Source organism: Musca autumnalis, unplaced genomic scaffold (assembly GCF_047663935.1).
Source record: "Musca autumnalis isolate F117 unplaced genomic scaffold, ASM4766393v1 scaffold_1, whole genome shotgun sequence".
NCBI lineage: Eukaryota > Metazoa > Arthropoda > Insecta > Diptera > Muscidae > Musca > Musca autumnalis.
In genome coordinates, this window is record NW_027411644.1 from 327,161,891 (window position 1) to 327,183,715 (window position 21,825).

General features: G+C 34.7%; 1 protein-coding gene across 23 annotated transcripts in view; it reads right to left on the reverse strand.

Moving 5' to 3' along the window:
* The window catches only part of snu (ABC-type transporter snustorr), a 144,457-nt gene that overhangs the window by 27,550 nt on the left and 95,082 nt on the right, over positions 1-21,825 (reverse strand). For all 23 annotated transcript variants that reach the window (XM_073962794.1, XM_073962805.1, XM_073962809.1 and 20 more), the window contains one exon: positions 11,326-11,493. In XM_073962794.1, the coding sequence (XP_073818895.1) occupies positions 11,326-11,493 (168 nt within the window). The remainder of the gene's footprint in view (positions 1-11,325; positions 11,494-21,825) is intronic.

Sequence of the window (21,825 nt, forward strand, 5' to 3'; positions counted from 1 at the left end):
AAAATGCTATGACAATGAACTTATGCAAAATGCCATGACAATAAAGTGGTGAGAGAGTGTGTCACTACCTTGTAAATGACATTATTGGTGATTCACCTGAATTTTCACCCATAACAAGTCATTTGATCATGATTCAACTCATGATTTGTCATAGAACATTTTGCTGGGATGATATGGGATCTACTGTTTATCGCCGAGTCCGAACGGCGTGTCTTAAGTGGTGTCCACTTATGTAGAAGTTTTACATGAACGAAATACTCAGGAAATGACGCCAACATTACACTTAAGGATTTTTTGTCACCTTTGGAAATTTGAAGGCCGGGGAATCGAACCCATTGCATCACAGTGGCTTGTGTTTTTGTACAAAAATATACCAATTGTATTCTTATACTCTCAGCCCTTACACTAACGAGGGTATATACCACTTTCACTCGACCAAACTGTATCTCATCGAAATAATAGTCTTAGACCCTATCTATCTGTCTGTCTTAGACCCTATCTATCTGTCTGTTCACAAAAGTTAAAAAGTTCGCTAAAATGCTGTTTAAGGGCCGTTTAGGGATTCCTTTAATTTTTTTCGGATTTATTCCTTGTGACTATATGATTACAATGATATATTTATTTCCTGGGCAAGTCCATGCTTATAGCAATAATGACCAAAAGGTTAAAAAATCCAACAGTGACCAACTAAAATGGCTGGTTGGCACGATATTAATCAAAAGGAATGACTCCCAAATTTAGATCCAGGTTATAGTCCACTTAAAATTTCGGAAGAGTTCAGTTTAGGGCCTGTTCACGAATCGCTTTGATTTTCAACTTGTATTCACTGTCCCCCATATAACAGTATAAGTTTCATCAGGGGCAAATCCACACTTCCTTAGAAAACAGCCTGAAAGGTACATAAAAGACCTATGACACGGTGAGTAGTGGTTGGAGCGCAAGATAACTCTCGAACGGATATGTCTATTCGGTCCACAATTTGGTCTTCATAATATTTTGTGCAAATTTTGTTTAAGTTCGAAGATAAGCCATATCGGTCCACTCCTTCAGGTACTTCCCCCACAAAAGTTCAAAGATGTTCAGAAAAATTGTGCGCACGATAACTCTTGATGGGAGTTACCGATTTGGTCCATACTATACACATCCTAAAATATCTACCAGATATAGATCAGGTTCGAATATGGACTATATTTTTACACTCCGTCAGGTACCTTCCATACAAAATTTTGGATTAATTCTCCTGCTCTCGAATCACTTTGAGTTTTATTGAAGCAACTTGCATTCGCTGACTCAATTACGGCAGTAAAAGTTTTTTCTGGGGCAAGTCCATACTTCTTGAGAAAACAGCCCAAAAGTTGTAAAAAACCCCTATGGCACCATATGTAGTTGCTGGAGGGCTCGAACCGAATACTGCGTTGGTCCGCACCTATCGATATCCCCGCAAATTTTTGAGCTTTAATCCTATCCATACTTTTGTCGGTGCATACGTAAATAAATAAATTTTGAAAATTTAAATACAGTTTTTTTTGGGGAAAAAAGTATTTCAATCCACAAAGGCTGAGGGTATATCTCTGTCGGCAAAGCCGACTGAAACGCTTTTAATTGTTTCTAATTTTTTTAAAATTTGTTAATAAAGTTTTACCAAACAAAGAAACAGTTTAATTATAAAAATTGTTTTTTTTTGATGTTTTATTTAGGAATTTATGTTAAACATCTTTTATACAGGTTTTTTTCTATTATGTTAAAGAACACGGTGCTCTTGAAACAATTTTAAATGGAAGGTGCTTACACCTCGGAAATTTTTGCGGATTCTGAAACTACAATGTTTATAGATGTGAACAATCAAAAAACAAAAAAAATCGCAGGAGCGCTTTTTAAATAAATCGCGATTTATGTTGACATTTTTGGGGGTTGTTTAGGTTTTCGCGATTTTGCTTAGAAACGACATTTCCTATCAAAATGGGACTAAAACAAATGTTGCAGATATGAAAATTCTCTACAAGATTGACATTTATGATATTCTCGTCGGTTTTACCGTTTTTGAGATATAGAAGTTCAAATTGGGACAATTCAAATTCAATTCAATTCTGTATCGCCCCCTTATAAAACAATGTTATCACTGCAAATTCCCAACTTAAACTTATATATCTAAAAAATGCTACAACTAAGGATAAGTTGCTTAAGCCAGTCTTGTAGAGAATTTTCACAGCTTTAAGATTTTCTCAGGCCACATGTCGATACGACTTACCGTATTCAAGCAAATTCGCGAAACCCTAACAAAAAAAAACTAAAAATGTAAACTGAGCTTCCTTATCTCAAAACTGGTAAAAGGTGGGAACAAATGATACACGTCAATCCTCTAGAGAATTTTGACGGCTACAACATTTTCTTTAGCTACATTTCGATTGGACTTGCGGTTTTCAAGCAAAAGCGTAAAAACTTAAAAAACATCTAAAAATGTGAATTTTGACCGCGATTTATTGAAAAATCCCTACAGCGACTTTTTCTTGTTTTTGGATTTTTCTCATCTATGAACACTGCTGATTCAGAATTCACAAAAACTTTCCCCGTGTAAGAGGTTTTCATTAAAAGTTAGTTAAGGCGCACCCTTCATGACATTGTTTTATAAGGGGGCGATACAGTCAGTGCATTGTCCCAAGTTGAACTTCTATATCTCAAAAATGCTAAAAACTACGAAAATACCATAAAGGTCAATCTTGTAGAGAATTTTCATAGCTACAATATTTGTTTTACTCCATTTCTGATAGAAAATGCGGTTTCTAAGCAAAATCACGAAAACCTAAACAACCCCTAAAAATGTCAACTTAAATCGCGATTTATTTAAAAAGCGTTCCGGCGATTTTTTTTTGTTTTTTGATTGTTCTCATCTATGAACATTGTAGTTTCAGAATCCGCAAAAACTTCCGAGGTGTAAGCACCTTCCATTTAAAATTGTTTCAAGAGCGCCGTGAGAAGTTATGAGTATTTCTCTCCATATAGTTTTTACAGAATTCGACATTTTCAAGACGCAAAAAATCTGAAAATATACTGGAATGTTTTGCTGATGAGCAGCATCAACAGAGCAAAAAATAAAGGCAATCAAAAACCACTTTTTGAAAAAGTGTCCAATTTCTCTCAGAGATTCCCATATTTCATATTCTGATTAGCAAGAAAATAATTTGAAATCGATTCATCTATAAAAAAACTGAAGTTTCTTTTAGAGAAGCCTCTTTTAGTCAATTCGATACAAAGTTCGTTCGAGTTACTAACAAAGTTTTGTTTTTATTTAAAAAAAATCGACCTACTAATCCTTTATTTTACCAAGCAAGTAGTTACTCTTTGGATACTACCAGTCGTTACTACTTATTCATTGACTTTTAGTAATCAAAAAATAATTACTGATTTCTGGCGGTATGGGTTAATAGGTGGATTTGTAATGAGTTTTTTACTCGGTTTTATTGTTTTAATTAATTTCTTGTTGGAGTCGAGCTTAATGATCGAAGATTTTTGCATGTGAAAAAGGAAAGCCAATGATTCGAACACACACAACCACCATTATGTGACCTGGTTTCGCTGTTGGTAGCAGCTCATCAGATATATCGGCTGTGAAGTGGCTCCTCTGTCATGGAACCTTTCATTTCTCACATGCAATGTGTTTTTTACAGTGATGAGCTTTTCCTCATTCAACCTGAATGGCTTTCACGACAAACTCTGTACGCTAACAACCGTGATAACACTTTTCATAGGTTTTTCAAGGACGTGGGTTCAAACCCCAGCCTGACTCAAGCTGATTTAGGGCGAAGATCAGTTTAATATTAATTTTAATTAATTTCTCGTTGGAGTCGAGCTTAATTATCGACGATTTTTTGCAAATGAAAAAGGAATGCCAAAGATTCAAACTCACACAACCACCAATTTTAGTTTTCTGTCAAACATAAATTGTCTACAATAACAGGAGTTGTGTAGTAAATCGAACAAAATAGTTTTCGAATCGTCTCAGATACACGGGCCATACTACTCTATGCATATAATATTTTTTCTAAACTGTTGCCACATTAGGCATGAACCTATTTCTTTTATTTTTCTATTATTTGTAAGAAGTAAAGCCAAACTGCTGTAACAGTGTATTCTATTTTTTGCTTCACTTTTAAAATTGAACGGTTGCTGGCTAATCGTGCTGTTCGTTTCCTAAGTCTTTTGTTTGTAATCCACCAAATTACTTGAAACACATTCGGCATTGTATGCAATATAAGAATTGTACGCATTAAATGTAGCTGTGTGTATGAGTATATTTTGACCCAAATAACGACTAATACAGTATTGTATTGAAATCATTAAGAATGAATTAAGTTTTTGTGGCTTTATAACATTATATTATTGCAAATTGTAGATTTTAGCAATTACCTTGGTCTGATGTAATAAACATGAACATCCGGTCGAATTTGGTAGAATTGTTAAACTGATACATATACTGCAATGTTTTTGAAATCAAAACTGTTGAAATATGTTAGTTTTTAATGTGTGTTTTATTCACCAAACCTCAATTTTGGAGTTGAAGCCTTCAAGAATTTCTAACAATTATAATTTATTTCTTCTTTGCTATTTTTTTCTTCCTGACTCCCACATGGAAATACATAATAATCAAGCTTGGAATATTATATAATAACCAACTTCCCATTTTTTTCCTCCGAACAAATTACAAAATGAGACCCTTTTCTATTGTTTTCCACTAATTCACCTATTTCTTTCATTCAATTTGTGTTTGTGTGTGTGTGTATTTTTTGCAAACAAACATAAACACGGCGTCTTTCTGTTTCAGATATCATCTCTTTGTCTTTTTGCCGATGGGAACAGCAAACAATTGTAAAGCTCTTACGACACATTAAAGAAATGTTTCTGTTTGTTGAAAACTGGAAATCTAAGAAGACTTTGAATATTACTTGTTGTTGTGATTATTGTTGTTGTTGTCGTCTATTGTAAAAATAAATAAATTTGTGTCATATTTTTATTTCTCTGTCAATGTGTAAAAAAAGAAACGCTTGAGAAAGTCTGCAATAAATTTGTTAGCAATTCGCTAACCAAATGTAATTTGAGACCGTTGTGTAATTCTATCGGCCAATGTTATGAGAGATGAAACGGTTTTGTGTTTATTTTCTTTTTGTCGTATTGGTGATTTAAATATACACAGTTTTGGGAGTGAGGGTGGTTGGGCAAATGAAAACTATTCAAAATCAACTAATTTAAGATAATGCGAAATAAAGAAATTTAAGTTTGTCGCTTAAGTCTTTTGATTTAAAGTAAACAAATTAGGTGGAGCTAAGGAGAAAACATTGATATTCTACATAAAAAACAACTTTAAATAATATATTAAAGCACCCTGACCAGCAGGGAAATAATTTTGAGTGCTACCGGGCGTGTTCACATGAATTAAATACTCTTGAATTAACGAGACGCGTTTTTGGTGCCTCAACATATCAAATCCACGTTTACGTATAAGAACAATAAAGGTCATGGGTTTAAACCTTAGATAACTAGCCCACTTTAGGAACAACAAGTAAAACAAGTGAAAAAGTATCAGTCGGCTTTTCCGACAGAGATGTACCCTCAGCCTGTGTGAGTTGAAACTTTCATCAATCGACAATATCGAATTGAATACCGGCTACGCAACCAAAATCGTTTTCCCAATAATTATGCATAATGGCGTTATTGGGCCCCTTTTAGCCGTATGAACTTTTCAACAAAAATATATACTTGGATTAAAGCTCGCAAGTGATGCGGAGGAGGTACCTGAAGGAATGGATTGACATATTTACTTTTGGAAGTGGATCTTATTTTGGAAGTTATTTCAGTTGGTTACAGTATAACTTAGAGGTTGTGGATCAGAATGTCATGAAGCATGCCCTCGAAAAAAAAACATAAAATCGCTTTAAACAGGACCACAAGGAGTAGCATCGGTATAATTTTTCAAAGGTTTTCGAATGAATCCTAAACTTAATGCCAAATTTTGGACTGAATCTGCTGATTAGTTCGACAATTTTGATGCGTTTTCAGCCACTACACACTGCACCATAGGGGTTTTTACCTCAGGAAGTATGGGCTTGCCCCAAGTTGCTACAAAGCGATTTGTGAGCAAATTGTGAGTTAACTGCACTTTTCCGAAATTTTATGTGGGAGGCAAAGACCTAAGAAGTGGGTGGCACAGGAGGGCCCCCGATATGGATATTTTTCACACACTTTTTGAACATTTTGCTTACAAAACGTAATTTTTGGTCTGGTGGGCCCCCGAAATAAAATTCTGTGTCCGTTCCTGGTGGGGGGTACCCAACGTAATGGGCCAATATAGTCCATATTTAAACCTAGCCTATGTATGTCTCGCAAAAATATTACGATGTGCAAAGTATGGACCAAATCGGTCACTGCCTTCGATAGTTATTGTGCACACCATTTTAGCGAAAAATTTTCAAGTATCTAAATATATCTAATATTCGTAGAAATATTACAATGTGTGTAGTTTGAACCAACGCAGTATCCAGTGCGAAAGTTGTCGTGCGCACCGCACCAGCCACTACACATGGTAGCCGTAGGGGATTTTTGCAGCTTTCAGGCCATTTTCTAGGGAAGAATGTACTTGCTTCTGAAAAAACTTGTACCGTCGTAAAGAGGACAGCGAATAAAACTTAAACTGGACCTTTCCGAAATTTTGTATGGAGGTACCCGAAGGAATGTACCGATATAGTCCATATTCGAACTTGATGTATGGCTGTTTAAAATATTGTGATATGCAAAGTGTGGACCAAAATCCGTTAATCCCACGATTTTATCGACAATTTTTGTGGGGAAGGTAGCCGAGGGAGTGCAGCGATATGGTCCACATTCGAACTGGATCTAAGTTTGGACAAATAATTACAACGGCCGCATTTTGGACCGAAACGGTTGATCCGTTCGTGCGCTCCAATCTGCCAGACAGACGGACAGAAGTGTTTACATCGACTCCAAATTGTAAACATTCTTGGGATCTAAAACCATTATTTCGACGAGGCACATTTTGGTCGTGTGAAAGTGTATATACTCCTTTTAGCCTAAAGGCTGATGGTATATAAATTATTATTATTATTTTTATTATTATTATTATTATTATTATTATTATTATTATTATTATTATTATTATTATTATTATTATTATTATTATTATTATTATTATTATTTCATCTCTGAAGAAACAAGGGGAGACTTATCTCAACAGAAAACGAAAAGTCCTAACAAATATGCATCTACAATGTCCGGGATCTTTACAGAAAAGTCAACCAGATCTGATATAAGGAGAAGAAAAATATTGGTCATAAGATGATACGCACAGTGTTGTGAAAAATAATAAGGACACTTCAATCCATAACCAAGATTACATTGAAAACTGACTAAAAAAGTGAAAATTACATTAGTTTATAAAATTTATTGTTTTCTTAAAATGTTAAGAAAAGTATTATAAAAATATTTTGATTGCTTGTAACCATATTTTAATTATCTTTTATATTTTATGCGAAATGTCGTAGTTTGGTGTGTGAAATATAATAAGGACACTTCATGACATATTTTAATAAGGACCAAACTTGAAAGAAATGAATGCAGGTTTTTATTAAATAATGGTAGATAAAGTGTTTTAGTGTCATTAATACTTTGTAGACGATCCTTTGTTTTCTAAAACGGAAGTGCATCGTCTGGGCATCAAGTCACTTCTCTACTGGTATCACGTCCTACGCAACCTGTATAAGTTGCCAAAGGTCGCCATATTTTGATGGACACTTTCCCCTGCTTGATTTTTTAACTTCATTCCACAACATTTTTCAATCGGGTTCAAATCAAGGGATTGTATAGGCCATTCTAACAACTTAACTTAATTATCCTGGAACACCTTTTTTTATTTTGCCGTCATTTTTGGTTCATTAACCTTGCTGAAGACTCATTTGAGAGGCACACCCCCTTTAGCATACGGAAGAATTATATTTTTCAAAATTTCAATGTAATCTGGTGATTTTAAAAACACTTTGAATACTGTATAGAGACCCCACAGCATAGTAAGAAAATGAGCCCCACACCATGCTGTTACTTCTGCCATATTTAGCCGCCTTCAGAGTATATTTTGGGTTATATTATTGATTTTTAGGTCTTCAACCATGAAAAACTCCTCTATCGGAACAAAAAAATATATTTGGTTTCATCAGACCAAAGAATGGTACGCAATTTTTCTTAGACCAAGCGATGTGATTTCAAGCAAACTGTATTATTTGCTGAATATTTTTATACCCTACACCACTACGCGGGAAGTGTATAATTTTTCGATTAAAATTATACTTTTCTGACACTGTGAGCTCTAATGTGGCCACCACAGAGGGTTTTAGGTGTTGTTGATGCGTCAAAATTAATATTTAAGTAGTTTTTTATTTGTAAAGATGTGGTAAAATGATCTTTTTTAATAATCGAATAACGCATTTATTATTACAGGTGCAATTTTTGGATTTCTGCTACGACTTTTATCTTTGAAGTTCACTTAGCTGCATCCTGATTTCTCGAGTAGCATGATAACAGTGCGTATTTTTACCCATATTTGCAAAGAAAAACTAAGAAATACCTGTAGATTTAACATTTAATGAATAGAAATTAATTCATTTTAAACTTTTACTTACAGGAAAGAATCACAAAAAAATAATATCAATTTATTTTTACTAAAACGAAAAACTGTCCTTATTATTTTTCACAGCAGAAATCACGGATTTTACGAAAAATATTTGTTTTGTATAAAAACTAAACAGAAAGAAACCAAAATCGTAACGGGATTTCTTATTGCCATACATGTACATTTTCAAAAACAAATTTCCATCGCAAATTCTTCCATTTTACACACTTTTGGAGCGACCAAAATTGTGAATGTCGCTGTCCTTATTATTTTTCACACCACTGTATGTTCTTACAAACATCTCACGAGGGACAAGGGAAGCTTCTCTCATGTCAATGAGGCGCACCTTATCATATTAGGGGGGACTTTTTTGTTATCGTCGAGCCCGAACACCGTGCCTTAAGACACCACCTGTCTAAAAATTATTATGGATGAAATACTCAGTTAATATCGCCAATATGACGCTGAGTGGTTGTTTTGCCACCGTTCAAAATGTGATGTTGTCTGGCGCATTCCGGGTACAATGCGGGCGTGCATACAATTGCAGCACGGTGGGACCCAGCAGGTGATACTTTAAACCAAGTATCGAGACACCAAGTAGATAGAGATAATTATAGAATGAAAGTGTCAAAATTGGTTCTAAACTTTATAAATTCTTTGGCAAAGAAAGAAAAACAGTTACGCCAGTAAGTATAGAGCATTTGTGTCCTTTAATAACCGGATTTCTAATGAGGATCTTGTAGCGCCCTCTGTCGATATGGGTTTCTTGTCTATTTTGTTCCATGATTCATTAGAATCTATATTTTTGTGTAAACTATTTTATATATGTACCTTAATAAGAAGAGTATCGTTAAAGAAATGTGAGACAAAAATTAATAACACTGACTTCAATCACCAAAAAGATCCTACAAAATAAGTAATTTCTGAACGTCAGTGCTTTTTTAATTCAAGGTTATTGAACTGGTTTAAACTTTGTTTGAACGGTGAATGCATCATTAAGTGCAAAATTCATTTGGCACAATACAAAAAAGATTAAAACAAAACAATAAAATCTACCAACACGACGACGAACACGTCACCATAGGTCATTGATGGCAGAATAATACAAAAAAACCCAAGGAATTTTTATTTTGCAAGAAAATTTTCCATTGTTGTAAACATAAAACTCACACAGACAAACACAAACAAAAAACGCTCAGATGCATTCTACTGGAATACTAAAATTATGCCATAAACATTTCCTGCTGAATAGCTTAGCTATGGTGACAAAAACCGGTTTCGGTTAAATGATTTTCAGCATCGCCATAAAAACAACCGGCTAGGGCTTTCCGAGAATCCTGCAAATGCTTAAATGGTAATGTAATACCAGCTAGTTGTGGTTAATTGAGGATATGGGACTATTTAAGAGAATCAGCTGGAAGTAAAAGCTGTTTCAAATACAAGTTAAAGAATCAATTCATGTTTAGTATTTATTGTAACTATGAAACATTTGCAGTGGAAAATTTCTACAATACAAGGTAAGTAAAAGTGGTTCTGATTAACTTATGATGTATTTTTAAATGTAAATGTCATTGTACAGTTTTGTAAAAAAAGTTCTGTAAATTTGGTCAGAAGGAATATATAGTCTATATATGACTATATTAGATTTAAGATTTATTACAGCACAAATAACATAACGACACATTATTTTTCAACCATTCCATAGTTTGAGATAAAACTATGAGGGTGATTAAAAATATTTGTCCGTTAAATAGCGTGATGCTAGTTTATTTATTAGATTACTCAGCAATGAAATGACAAATATATACTCAGGGAGATGTTATGAGTACATAACAATTGTACAGAAACCCCCCCCCCCCCCCACCAAAAATTGTGAACATGTGTCTGATTTTGGTGTAGTCCCCATATAACGGTACCACACGATTTCAGGCAATTTAAAGTTTATATCTACATTTTCGGCCTAAATTGACTGTAATTTGGTTATGGTCAAAAATAATCAGTGGTCAACAAATTTATTTACTAAAAAGTTAAAAATAAAAAATAATTAAAAAAATTAAGTTACAATGTTTTATTTATAAATGCACTTAAAACTAGAAAGTAATTTTTCATGATGGAATCTCTCAAATAAAACGCTTGCCGTTTAACATTGTCAAAATTTTTAATTCAAATGCAAGCGTTTTATTTGAGAGATTCCATCATGACAAATTACTTTCTAGTTTTAAGTGCATTTATAAATAAAAAATTGTAACTTAATTTGTTTAATTATTGTTTATTTAATACTTACATTAATAGGCAAAAGTTCATTTATTCTTGCTACAGGAAATCATTTTTGAGAAAAAAGTCAAAAAGTCATAACCCTAATGTTCATATAATTTGGAGGTTTTCAACAGGGTATGTGTATGGAATACTTATAACAGGTCATTGATTCTTTTCTCCTTGTCAATAACATTTTGCGAAAAATATATATGTATGTGATGATTCCTTGAAAACCACAAATGTAAAATGACCATCAATAACCCACTAACTTCGACTGCATTCTTATTGACAACTTCTAAGAAACTGCTCAATATTTTCTCAATTTTTTTTTTCTTAAAAATATGTGCAATTTATGACTTGGCATTTTCTTTGTTTATTTTTCGTATTGATTTACTTACATTGTTCCCTTGGGTACTGTCATATTTAGATTATTCAATACTGGCAAGGCATTCTTCTTTTTGCCGTATGTCTTGAAGGCATGTCGTACTGAAACTGCAGCTTGACAACTACGTTGCCACTGTCCTGTTCCGCCATCATTGTTTGTGGTCATAACTGAATCGGGTGTTCTGTAAATAAAAAAAGGAAAAGCGAGGAAGATATGATTATTAATATAATTGACATACATATATATTTTCGTTTAAAAATGAAGTAAAATTAAAAAGAAAAAAATAGTAATAAAATTTAATAAAATGGTTCGGTTGATGAGCGGAATGAATTGTATTAAAATTACACTTATTACACGCCAACATAATCTTTGCTTCCTTAAAGAAAATTCATACGTCCTACTTACAGCGATCGAAAACAACCCTTTATGATCATGAATGGCTACGCTCTGCAAACATATTGTACATTTATTTAACATGCAGTACATGTATTCGTGTATATACTTGGGAGTAACAGATCCAATTTCACTGTCATTCACGAAATCAGGAACAAGAAAATAATAGAGTCATGCCCTCAGTTCAAAGTCATTCACGAAATGAGGAACAAGAAAATAATAGAGTCATGCCCTCAGTTCAAAGAAGCAAACCCAGTATAGGTTGTTTTTCCAAAACATTACTGTTGTAATGAGTACTGCGAGAATTATCCGAAATTAAGTTTAACATTTATCCGACTCGTCTAAACCTGTTTTTAAGGCTAAATATTTGAATTTTTGTGAAGAAAGAAACGGAAGAACACGACCGATATAGTCCATCATCGAATTTGACGTGAGTTTGGAAGAACGATTACGATATGCAAAGATTGGACGAAATGGAGGACTACTATTAAGACCTTTAGTTGGTGATCGTAAGGTTTTTAGAACTTTAAGGTATTTATCAATCAATCTTAGATACATATACCCCAAATTTGCACATTTGTAAAAACTTTTAGAATTTTGTGGGAAATACCGAAGAGGTGGTACGATATAGTCCATATTAGAATTTTATTTTAATGTGAAGTGAATACTATGATGCGCAAAAGTTAGACCAATGTTAATCACTTTTGTAGATAGTTGTCGTGCCCATCAGTCCCCTTAGTTGATCGCCGTGGAATTTTTTTAGAGCTTTTGGGCCATTCTGTCAGGATTGGACTTTTCCCACGAAAAAACATTATATTGCTGTAAACAGGATCACAAGAAGTACTTTAGGTAAAAATATGGAAACCATTCTTAAATAGTTCTTAAAATGCATTTAAGCAAAAATGATTAACTTTTTTGAGGGAGGTACCCGAAGATGTTTCTAATAGAACCCTTCTTACAACTTGATGTACGTTTTTGTAGAAATTTTACAATGTAAAAAATTTCGGTCAAATCGGATAATCAATTCATAAGTTTTAGTGTTCATCAGTCATTTGCGTTGATGCCTGCAGGGTTATTTAGAGCTCATGTCCCAAGAGCACATCCGAAAGTATGTCCTTTTCAAAATAGTCAGGCTTAATCACATAGTCGTTGTTTTAATATTTTATTAAAGCAACTTTAATTTATTAGTGGGAAAAAATTGGCGATGTTTACCAGGGTGTAAGGTAGGGAAGACTATAGTTTCAGATCTCGCCACAGATCTTCTATTTGAAAAGCAAAATAGTCGCCATCCCAAATAAAAAAACACCAACCCTCCTAATTGCGAGACCGGTACCGTCAAATATGTGGTTTTTTGCTGTTAATAGGCAATACCAACAAATTAGTTATGTGTTTTTCGTTGAGAGTCAACGAATGCATAGCAGTGGGAACGATTTTTTTTTTGCAAGTGAAGTTGCTCTAGTTTTGGTAGTACCAAAGAAATTCTCGATCAGAGTGTTTCTTTGGACACTTATCTATTTGAGCGGGCAATTGACGCTTGGGTATAAAAAGTTTCTTGTTGAAAAACAAGAAACAAGGGAACTGATGAAGGTCTGTGGCGAGATTCCCTATTTTTCCCCACTAATAAATTAAATTTGTTTTAATAAAATATCAAAACAACGACTATGGGATTTAGCCTGATTAAGTCGTCATGTCAAATAAAAAACGCCAAACATCCAGAAAATATGTCCCCGAAAAAATTGCAACGTCGTGAAAGGAATCGAGCACATCGAGCAAAAAATTTCATTCCGATCCGACAAGAGTCCTTAAACTGCACCTTTGCCAAAAATCGAATGATCTTATCCTGAAGGAAATCAGCCCTATATGTTCAATGGTATTCCAAGGACGCACAGTGGTTCCACTTGTATGGAAAAAAATGCCAAAAATAGTTCTAATCGAACTACCGCCTCCAAATTTTAAACGTAGGTTTATAACAAGCCAAAAAGATAGAATTCCATTTTTAGTGGATGTAGGTCCATATTTGGATTTAGCTCCCATATAAAGGTACCGCCCGATTTTTGGTATTTTGACGATTTTGGCCAAATTTACCAACCGATTTGGATGTTATTTAGCCACGTTTAGGTATAGCCCTCATATAAATTTACCCTCAGGTTTTCGGTATTTTGACAATTTAAGCGAAATTTTCCAACTGATTTGGCTGTAATTTGGAAATTTGAGTTCTGAGTGAACCAAATACCTCCATGCAAAAAATGGTCAATATCGGTCTTCGTTTAGGTATAACCCCCTCCCGATTTTCGAAATTTTGACGATTTTACCCACATTTTCCAACCGTTTTGGCTGTAATTTTGCATGTTGAGTTCTGAGTGAGCAAAATATTTCCTTGCAAAAATGTTCAGTATAGGTCCAAGTTAAGGAAATGAATTATGATTCTTTTTTCGTAAAAACATTGTCAGTGCCATCAACTGTAAGTTTCATTTTGAAAATTGCACATTTATCTCATAAACTACGATTGCTTTGCGGATGTATTTTTCGTTTTTAAGGTCTCACATACAAATCACAACTTCTTCGACTTAACTTGGCGTATAACCGCTGTAAATTTACAAAAATAATGCTGGATGTTAAAAATTTGATATGTTTAGAGAATATTTATTTTAATCGCAATCAAATTTGTCACCATAAATTTTTAGATTTTTGTTCACGGGCGAAACCACTGTGGGACGTTTCATAACACTGTGTGTAATTTTTTGTGTCATGGAAAATTAACCATATTCTGACACCGCAGCGTAATGGAAGACGAAAATTAAGAAGACACGTGTCTCGGCGTTTTTCCCTGTTACTTCGAATTTTGCGGTTATGGGCCCCCAAAAACCTGAGGCCTTGATGTCAAAAAGGACCATTTTGTCAGGCTCATATCTTCTAAACCGCTAAGAATTTTGGTTTACGCGTGGAGGCAAAGTTGTAGCTCTCATCTTAATGAATAATAATTGTGAAGACATAAAATCCATTCAACCTTATCTTCAAGGTCAAAATCGTTAAGGTCAAGTTTCCGTTATAATTTTTTCCTCAGATTTTGGCCTACAGATATCAAACCGATCAAAATTGAATCAAACAACCAACTACAAAAATTTACCTTAGATCTCAATAAACAACTTTCTAGAACATACGAACCCTGTAGAAATGGTTCTTAAAAGTCAAAATAGCAAAACAAATGCAATTTTTATTTTCTTTTTTTCGGTTTCTGCTCCATAGAAATTAAACCATTCAAAATTCAAGAAAACATTCAACCACAATAATGTAGCGAATATATCAGTATACAACTTTGTGGAACATCGGAGCCCACTACGAACTGTTCTTAAAGGTCAAAATAGCAAAAAACTTTAGAAAATATTCGATTTTTATACTTTTTTCTCCGATTCTGGTCCATAGATAACGAACCGTTCAAAATTCAAGAATACAAGCAACGACAAAAATGTACCTAAGATCTCAGTTAACAACTTTCTAGAACATATGAACATTCTAGGAGCGGTCCTTTAAGCTCAAAATTCCATTAGTTTTACCCATTCTTTCCTGGTCAGGTCCGTAAATAACAAACCTTTCAAATTTTCTAGAGTGTTGAAAATATATCTTTGATCTGCTCGTCCTTGTCTTCACTGGGAGTATGGACACAGATAAGACTGATATTTAAGAATTTAGTTTTTATCTAAATTGTAAATATTTCATGCACCTGGAAACTGGAGACCAGATGTTTTAACCCTGAAGTAAAAATTCGCAACCAAACTTGTGTTTTATATCATGGCAGCTATAATACATCTCTAGTTGTGGTTGTGACGATTTTCCCAACTCATAGCATTTTCCGTATAGCAGTAATATCGGCCTTATACTTTGCAAGTACATCTGCAGTGCGTAAACTGCACCTGCAACTATGCAAAACTGGTATTGGGTGGCAGGTTAGTAACTCACCCCTATCCCGATGGTGATATAGATTACTACCTAGCTTCAATGAAATTCAATTAGGTCAAGCCTGTTTTAGTAGATTAACCCCCTGTTTTTGTAACTATTTTTTGTTCGTTCGTCTATATTCGTAATAATTTGAGCATCCATAGCTCAGCCCCTAGATGACATACAGACCTAATTCTTCGTAGGCATGTTCTATATACAGTAAAGAATTCCTCATTAAAAAATCAGCGTTCCACATTTGCCCTAAGGCGAGTAAATCGATCTACAAAATTTGACAATTCGTGTGAGAACAATAAATTTTTTACAAAAACAGGGGGTAAGGCTGCATAACTCGGTATATTGTACATTGATGTACTCAGAAACAAAAACAACATACTCGCAATGCGATTACATCTGCTTGTGTTTAGCATCTGACAAGGAGATCGCGTTTCCGCATATTTGAACTTCAATACTCTCTGCAAAGAAAGAATACACTTTACAATTCACAGATAATATCCCTTCTGTTATGAAATGGAGAAACCTTAGTACTTGATTGGAATATTTCGCAAGAAGCGTTGAAGTAATTGGTGTATCCAAGAATAATTAGAATCCCGAAATAGATTCGTGCTGAAAAGAATTACCAAAACCACATGAAATGGATGTTAAATTGGAAACACCAAAACACACGGAAGTCTGTTTTGATTGTCGACATAGGACAATGTTTCCATATAGTCCCCATAAAACAATTCCTCCAGACTAAAGTTTAATGAGAGTTTCCGATTTTAGGTAATTTAAATGTTTCGTTCATATTTCCAAATCAATAATATATAACATTTAATATTGAATTTGTTAATTTTTTTATGTACAATATAATCGCACATTGCCCCGACATGTTATCCCCAAGTTTTTAATTTAACCTAATTCCGATTGAAACTTTGGATGCAATAATTGCGCTAATTATACGGATTAATATAAAACCGCTAACATAAACTTAATTATGGTTATGGCTTATGGTTTGCGTACTATGGATTCATTCATAAATAAATAAGAGCATCACAAACACACATAACGAAACATTAAACAAATCGCATAATTTTATTGAAAAATCACACATACAACAAAAAAGCATGAGAGACGAACTTGATCTTTAGGTCAAACTGATACATATCCGAGGGGCACCGAGTAAACATGCTAACATTAGGTGATTATTAGACTAAACATGTTCACATTATATTATTATCATTATTATGTTCTCTAAAAACTGAAAAGAAACGAACAAACAAAACCAACTGATAGTTGGCCAATTAAAACAAAAGATTCAAGATACAAACTTGAAAAATCATTGTCATATTTTTATGAGACGAATGTTCAGCGCGAAAGGGAGGAACAAAAAAACAAAACAGCTTCTAGGGCTGTTTATTATGCTCTTTAAAATCATTGCATATGACCATAAACTTGTTTGTGTTTAGGTATGCGTGAGTTTGCCTTATAAATTCCCATATCAATTATCATTTTAATTTATTACAAACAAATACAAAAAAATAACAAGCATTTTTTTCAGGTTATCATTCAAATTGCATTCACCAACAACATTGACAGAATAAAAGAGCAATGACACAAAAGCCAAAATGTGTGTGTGTGTGTGTTTGATGTGTTTGGTTGTCTTTTTGGTGGAAACTGAAACTAGTTCAAGGTCACGGCTAAATTACCAACGAATGAACCGAAACATCTATGCAAATCGTTTTTATTTCTTTCAGTTTTTGTTGTTATTCATTTACCGGCCGCCGCAGAGGCAATGACAATAAAACATGGTGTTGATGATGGTGATGTCTTAAAATATCATGAAATAAAATTTCGATGGCAAAAATCAAATGCAAAACTAAACCATGTCAAATTGAAAAAAATATATAATAAAATTCCATCCACCTCTTGTTTAAATTTAAGGCATATTGTTGTTATTTATGCAAAAAAATAGTTTGAATTACTTTTTAACATTGTAACCATTAGATAATTGCCAATAGGCCTTTTAACGCCTTATTGTTTGAAAATGTTGGTGTGCAAATTTGTTTGAACTTCACATTGTGAATTCAAAATGATATTGAATAAAGAATTGACAAATTTATTAAATATTCATTCCATTGATTTTGTGTACTTTACAAAATTGTTTGCATGTGGTGACACAGCGGCTAAAGAAATTTTTGTCATTTAAAATACAAATTTTTACATTGTTGTTATTGTCATGAGCAAAAGTTTAAATTAATATTAATGGCAAAATGTTTTGGGGTGACCAGGGGGATGTCCATAATATTTCATTTTATTAAAATTTGAATAAAAGTTCATAAGTTAATAATCTAGTTGGTTCTTAGATCAATGATTACATAGGTGGTATATCAAATAGAACAAGTAAGAAAAGCGTTAAGTTCGGTCGGGCCGAACTTTTTATACCCTCCACCACAAATTTCAGCCATTTCGGTGGATTAATGTGGCCACAACCTTCAAAATACCGAAATTCGGAAGGTACCGTTCTATGGGGGCTATATGATGGCGTGGACCTATACCTATACAAATTTCCGGGGGAAAGTTTTATACGCCTAAAGAAGACTAAATACCACATTTCAGCCATCTCGGTGTGATAATGAGGCTAAAACGTTCAAAATAATTAAAATCGGGAGATATTGTATTATGGGGGCTATATCAACACGTGGACCTATATAAATGTTTTATGGTAGAAATGTTTCTTAGCCTCTGGAAACACAAAATACAAAGTTACAACCGATTCTTTGGTTAAATGGGTCTAATACATTCAAAATATATTAAAATGACGCGTACTTTATAAGGGGCCTTATGTGGGGCCTATATCAAAACGTGGACCTATATAACCCAACTTTAGTAGGAATGTTTTCTGGCCTCTGAAGACACAAAATACCAAATTACAACCAATTCTGTGGTCAAATGGGTCTAATACATTCAAAATATATTAAAATGACGCGTACTTTATATGGGGACTTATATGGGGGCTATACCAAAACGTGGACCTATATAACCCAACTTTGGTAGGAATGTTTTCTGGCCTCTGAAGACACAAAATACCAAATTACAACCAATTCTGTGGTCAAATGGGTCTAATACATTCAAAATATATTAAAATGACGCGTACTTTATATGGGGTCTTATATGGGGGCTATACCAAAACGTGGACCTATATAACCCAACTTTGGTAGGAATATTTTTTGGCCTCTGGAGACACAAAGTACCAAATTACAACCAATTCGGTGGTAAAATGGGCCAAATATCTTAAAAATTCCTTAAAACAACGACGCGTCACGCGTCATTTTGTATGGGGGCTATACGAAAGCGTGGACCTACATAGCCCGCTTTCAATACCAAAAGTCCTACGTAAATATAACATATTTTCCCAAAATTTCATCAACCTACGTCAATCCGTTCGGACGCTAGAGTGATTTCCACAGACGGACAGACGGACAGACGGACGGACATGGCTATATCGATGTAGAATTGCACGCTGATCAAGAATATATATACTTTGTGGGGTCTACAATGAATATTTCGAGTAGTTACAAACGTAGTGACAAACTTAATATACCCCCATCCTATGGTGGAGGGTATAAAAATTGCAATGCGAGAGAGGCAAAGAAATTCTAATTTTAGTTGAGGCGCACCGTGCATGGCATTATGGATAGGATTAAAGCGCAAAAAATTGCGGGGATATCGATAGATAGGGCTTTTTTTAACTGAGTTTCGACAATATTTAGAGTACCAGAACTTTTGGGGTGGAGATATCGGAAGGTCCACTATCCATATTGTTTATAAGGGGGCGATACAGTCAGTGCCTTGTCCCAATTTGAACTTCAATATTTCAACAAGTAAAAAAGTGTCAGTCGGCTTTGCCGACAGATGTATACCCTCAGCCAATGTGAATTGAAGCTTTCATCTACGGACAGATAGAATGTATTTAGCGTCTCTTCAGAATTTTGTGGCCCTTTTTCAACATTTGAACTTGCCGACAAAAATTTGGATTAGGAATTAACACAAATGTTAAACTTTTATGGGGGAGGTACACTTAGGGAGGAACAATATATGCCATTTTAAAAGTTAAACTAAATTTTGACAAAATATTAGGAGATCCAAAGTTTAAATCAAATTGGTTGCGCCATTCAATTGATATAGTCCTAGCATCTTAGTGGCATTTTTTAAATATTGGGGAGAAGTACCTGAAGCTGGGGCCCCATGAAGCTAAGTTTGGATAAAATATGACGAAGACCAAATGTTGCACAAAATCGGTAGAACAGTTCGAGAGCCACATATGGTGACATAGGGCTTTTTACACCTTTCGGGATGTTTTCCCAAGAAATATGGACCTGCTCCTGAAAAAACTTTTACCGTCGTAATGGAGGTAGCGAATGCAAATCGCTTCAACAAAAATCAAAGTGTTTCGAGAGCAGGTCTTAAAGTGAACTTATCCGAAATTTTGTGTGGAAGGTACCCAAAGGAGTGCACAAATATAGTCCATATTCGAACCTGATCTATATTTGGTAGATATATTAGGATGTGCAGAGTATGGATTACATCAGTCACTCCCTTCAAGAGTTATCGTGCGCATATTTTTTTCCGAAGATTTTTGAAGTTTTGTGAGGGTGGTAACTGAAGGAGTGGACCGACATGGTTTATCTTCGAACTAAAACTATGTTTGGACAAAATATTACGAAGGCCAAATTTTGGACCGAATTCGCAGATCCGTTCGAGATTTATCTTGCGCTCCAACCACTACACACGGTGTCATAGGGGTTTTTGGCACCTTTCAGGCTATTTTCTCAGGAAGTATGGACTTGCCCCTTATGAAGCTTGTACCGTAGTATGGGGGACAGCGAATACAAGTTGCTACAACAAAAATCAAAGCGATTCGAGAGCAGGTCCTAAACTGAACTTTTCCGAAATTTTGTGAGGGAGGTACCTGAAGGAGTGGACCGATTGAGTCCATATTTAAACTTCATCTAAGTCTGGTGAAACTTTCACGATGTACAAAATGTGGGCCAAATCGGTTACTCTCTTCAAGAGTTATCGTGCGCACAAATTTTCCGAACATTTTCGAACTTTTGTGGGGGAAGTACCGGAAGGAGTGGACCGATATAACCCATCTTCGAACTTAAACTAAGTTTGGGCAAAATATAACGAAAGCCAAATTTTGAACCGAATCGTTTGCTCCGTTCGAGAGTTATCGTGCGCACCAGCCAGACAGACGGACAGACAGACAGACGGACGGACATGGCTAAATCAACTCCAAATTGTCTGAAACACATTTCGTCCAAACGTACTTGGGGTCTAAAACCATTATTTTAATGAGGCACATTTTGCCGTATGAAAGTGTATATACCCTCGTTAGCATAAATGCTGAGGGTATAAAAATGGTAAAACCTACGAAAATATCATAAAGGTCAATCTTATAGAGAATCTTCACAGCTACAACATTTTTCTGTTCCCATTTCGATAGGACTTGCGGTTTCCAAGCAAAATCGTGAAAAGTAAAAACCCCTCAAAATGTGAACTTTGATCGGGATTCATTTAAAAATCGCTTCGACGATTACATGTTTACATTTTATTAGCGAAACATGTTTACATTTTATGGGGGAGGTACCCGAGGGAATGGACCGTCTTCGAACTTAAACTATGTTTGGACAAAATACTACGAATGCCAAATTATCGTGCTCTCCAGAAATCGACTCCAAATTGTCTGAAAGGGATTTCGACCAAACATAATTGGGGTCTAAAACCATTTTTTTCAATCAGGCACGTTAGTCTAAAGACAAAAAACAGTGACAGTCAGTTAAGCGAATATGGGTGGAGATTCTCGGAGTATATGTGTGCTCAAGTTCCGATGATCTCCGGATTAACGAGGTCCATGGAAAATGGGGCTGATTGGTTTCGCGTCGACAAAAACAGGTTTTGATAAATCGAGTGCGTTGGTCGTACCCCTTTTTTGTGTACTTTGATGTACTGACACAAAAAGCGAAATTTCCTGGATATTTTAGCTACATAAAAACTTCTCTACAAGTGGTGTCTTAAGTTCGGACTCGGCGATAAACAATAGGTACCATATCATTCATCTAATATGAATAGGGGTGCACTCTATGACATGAGAGAAGTTGACCTTAGCCATTCTGAAATATTC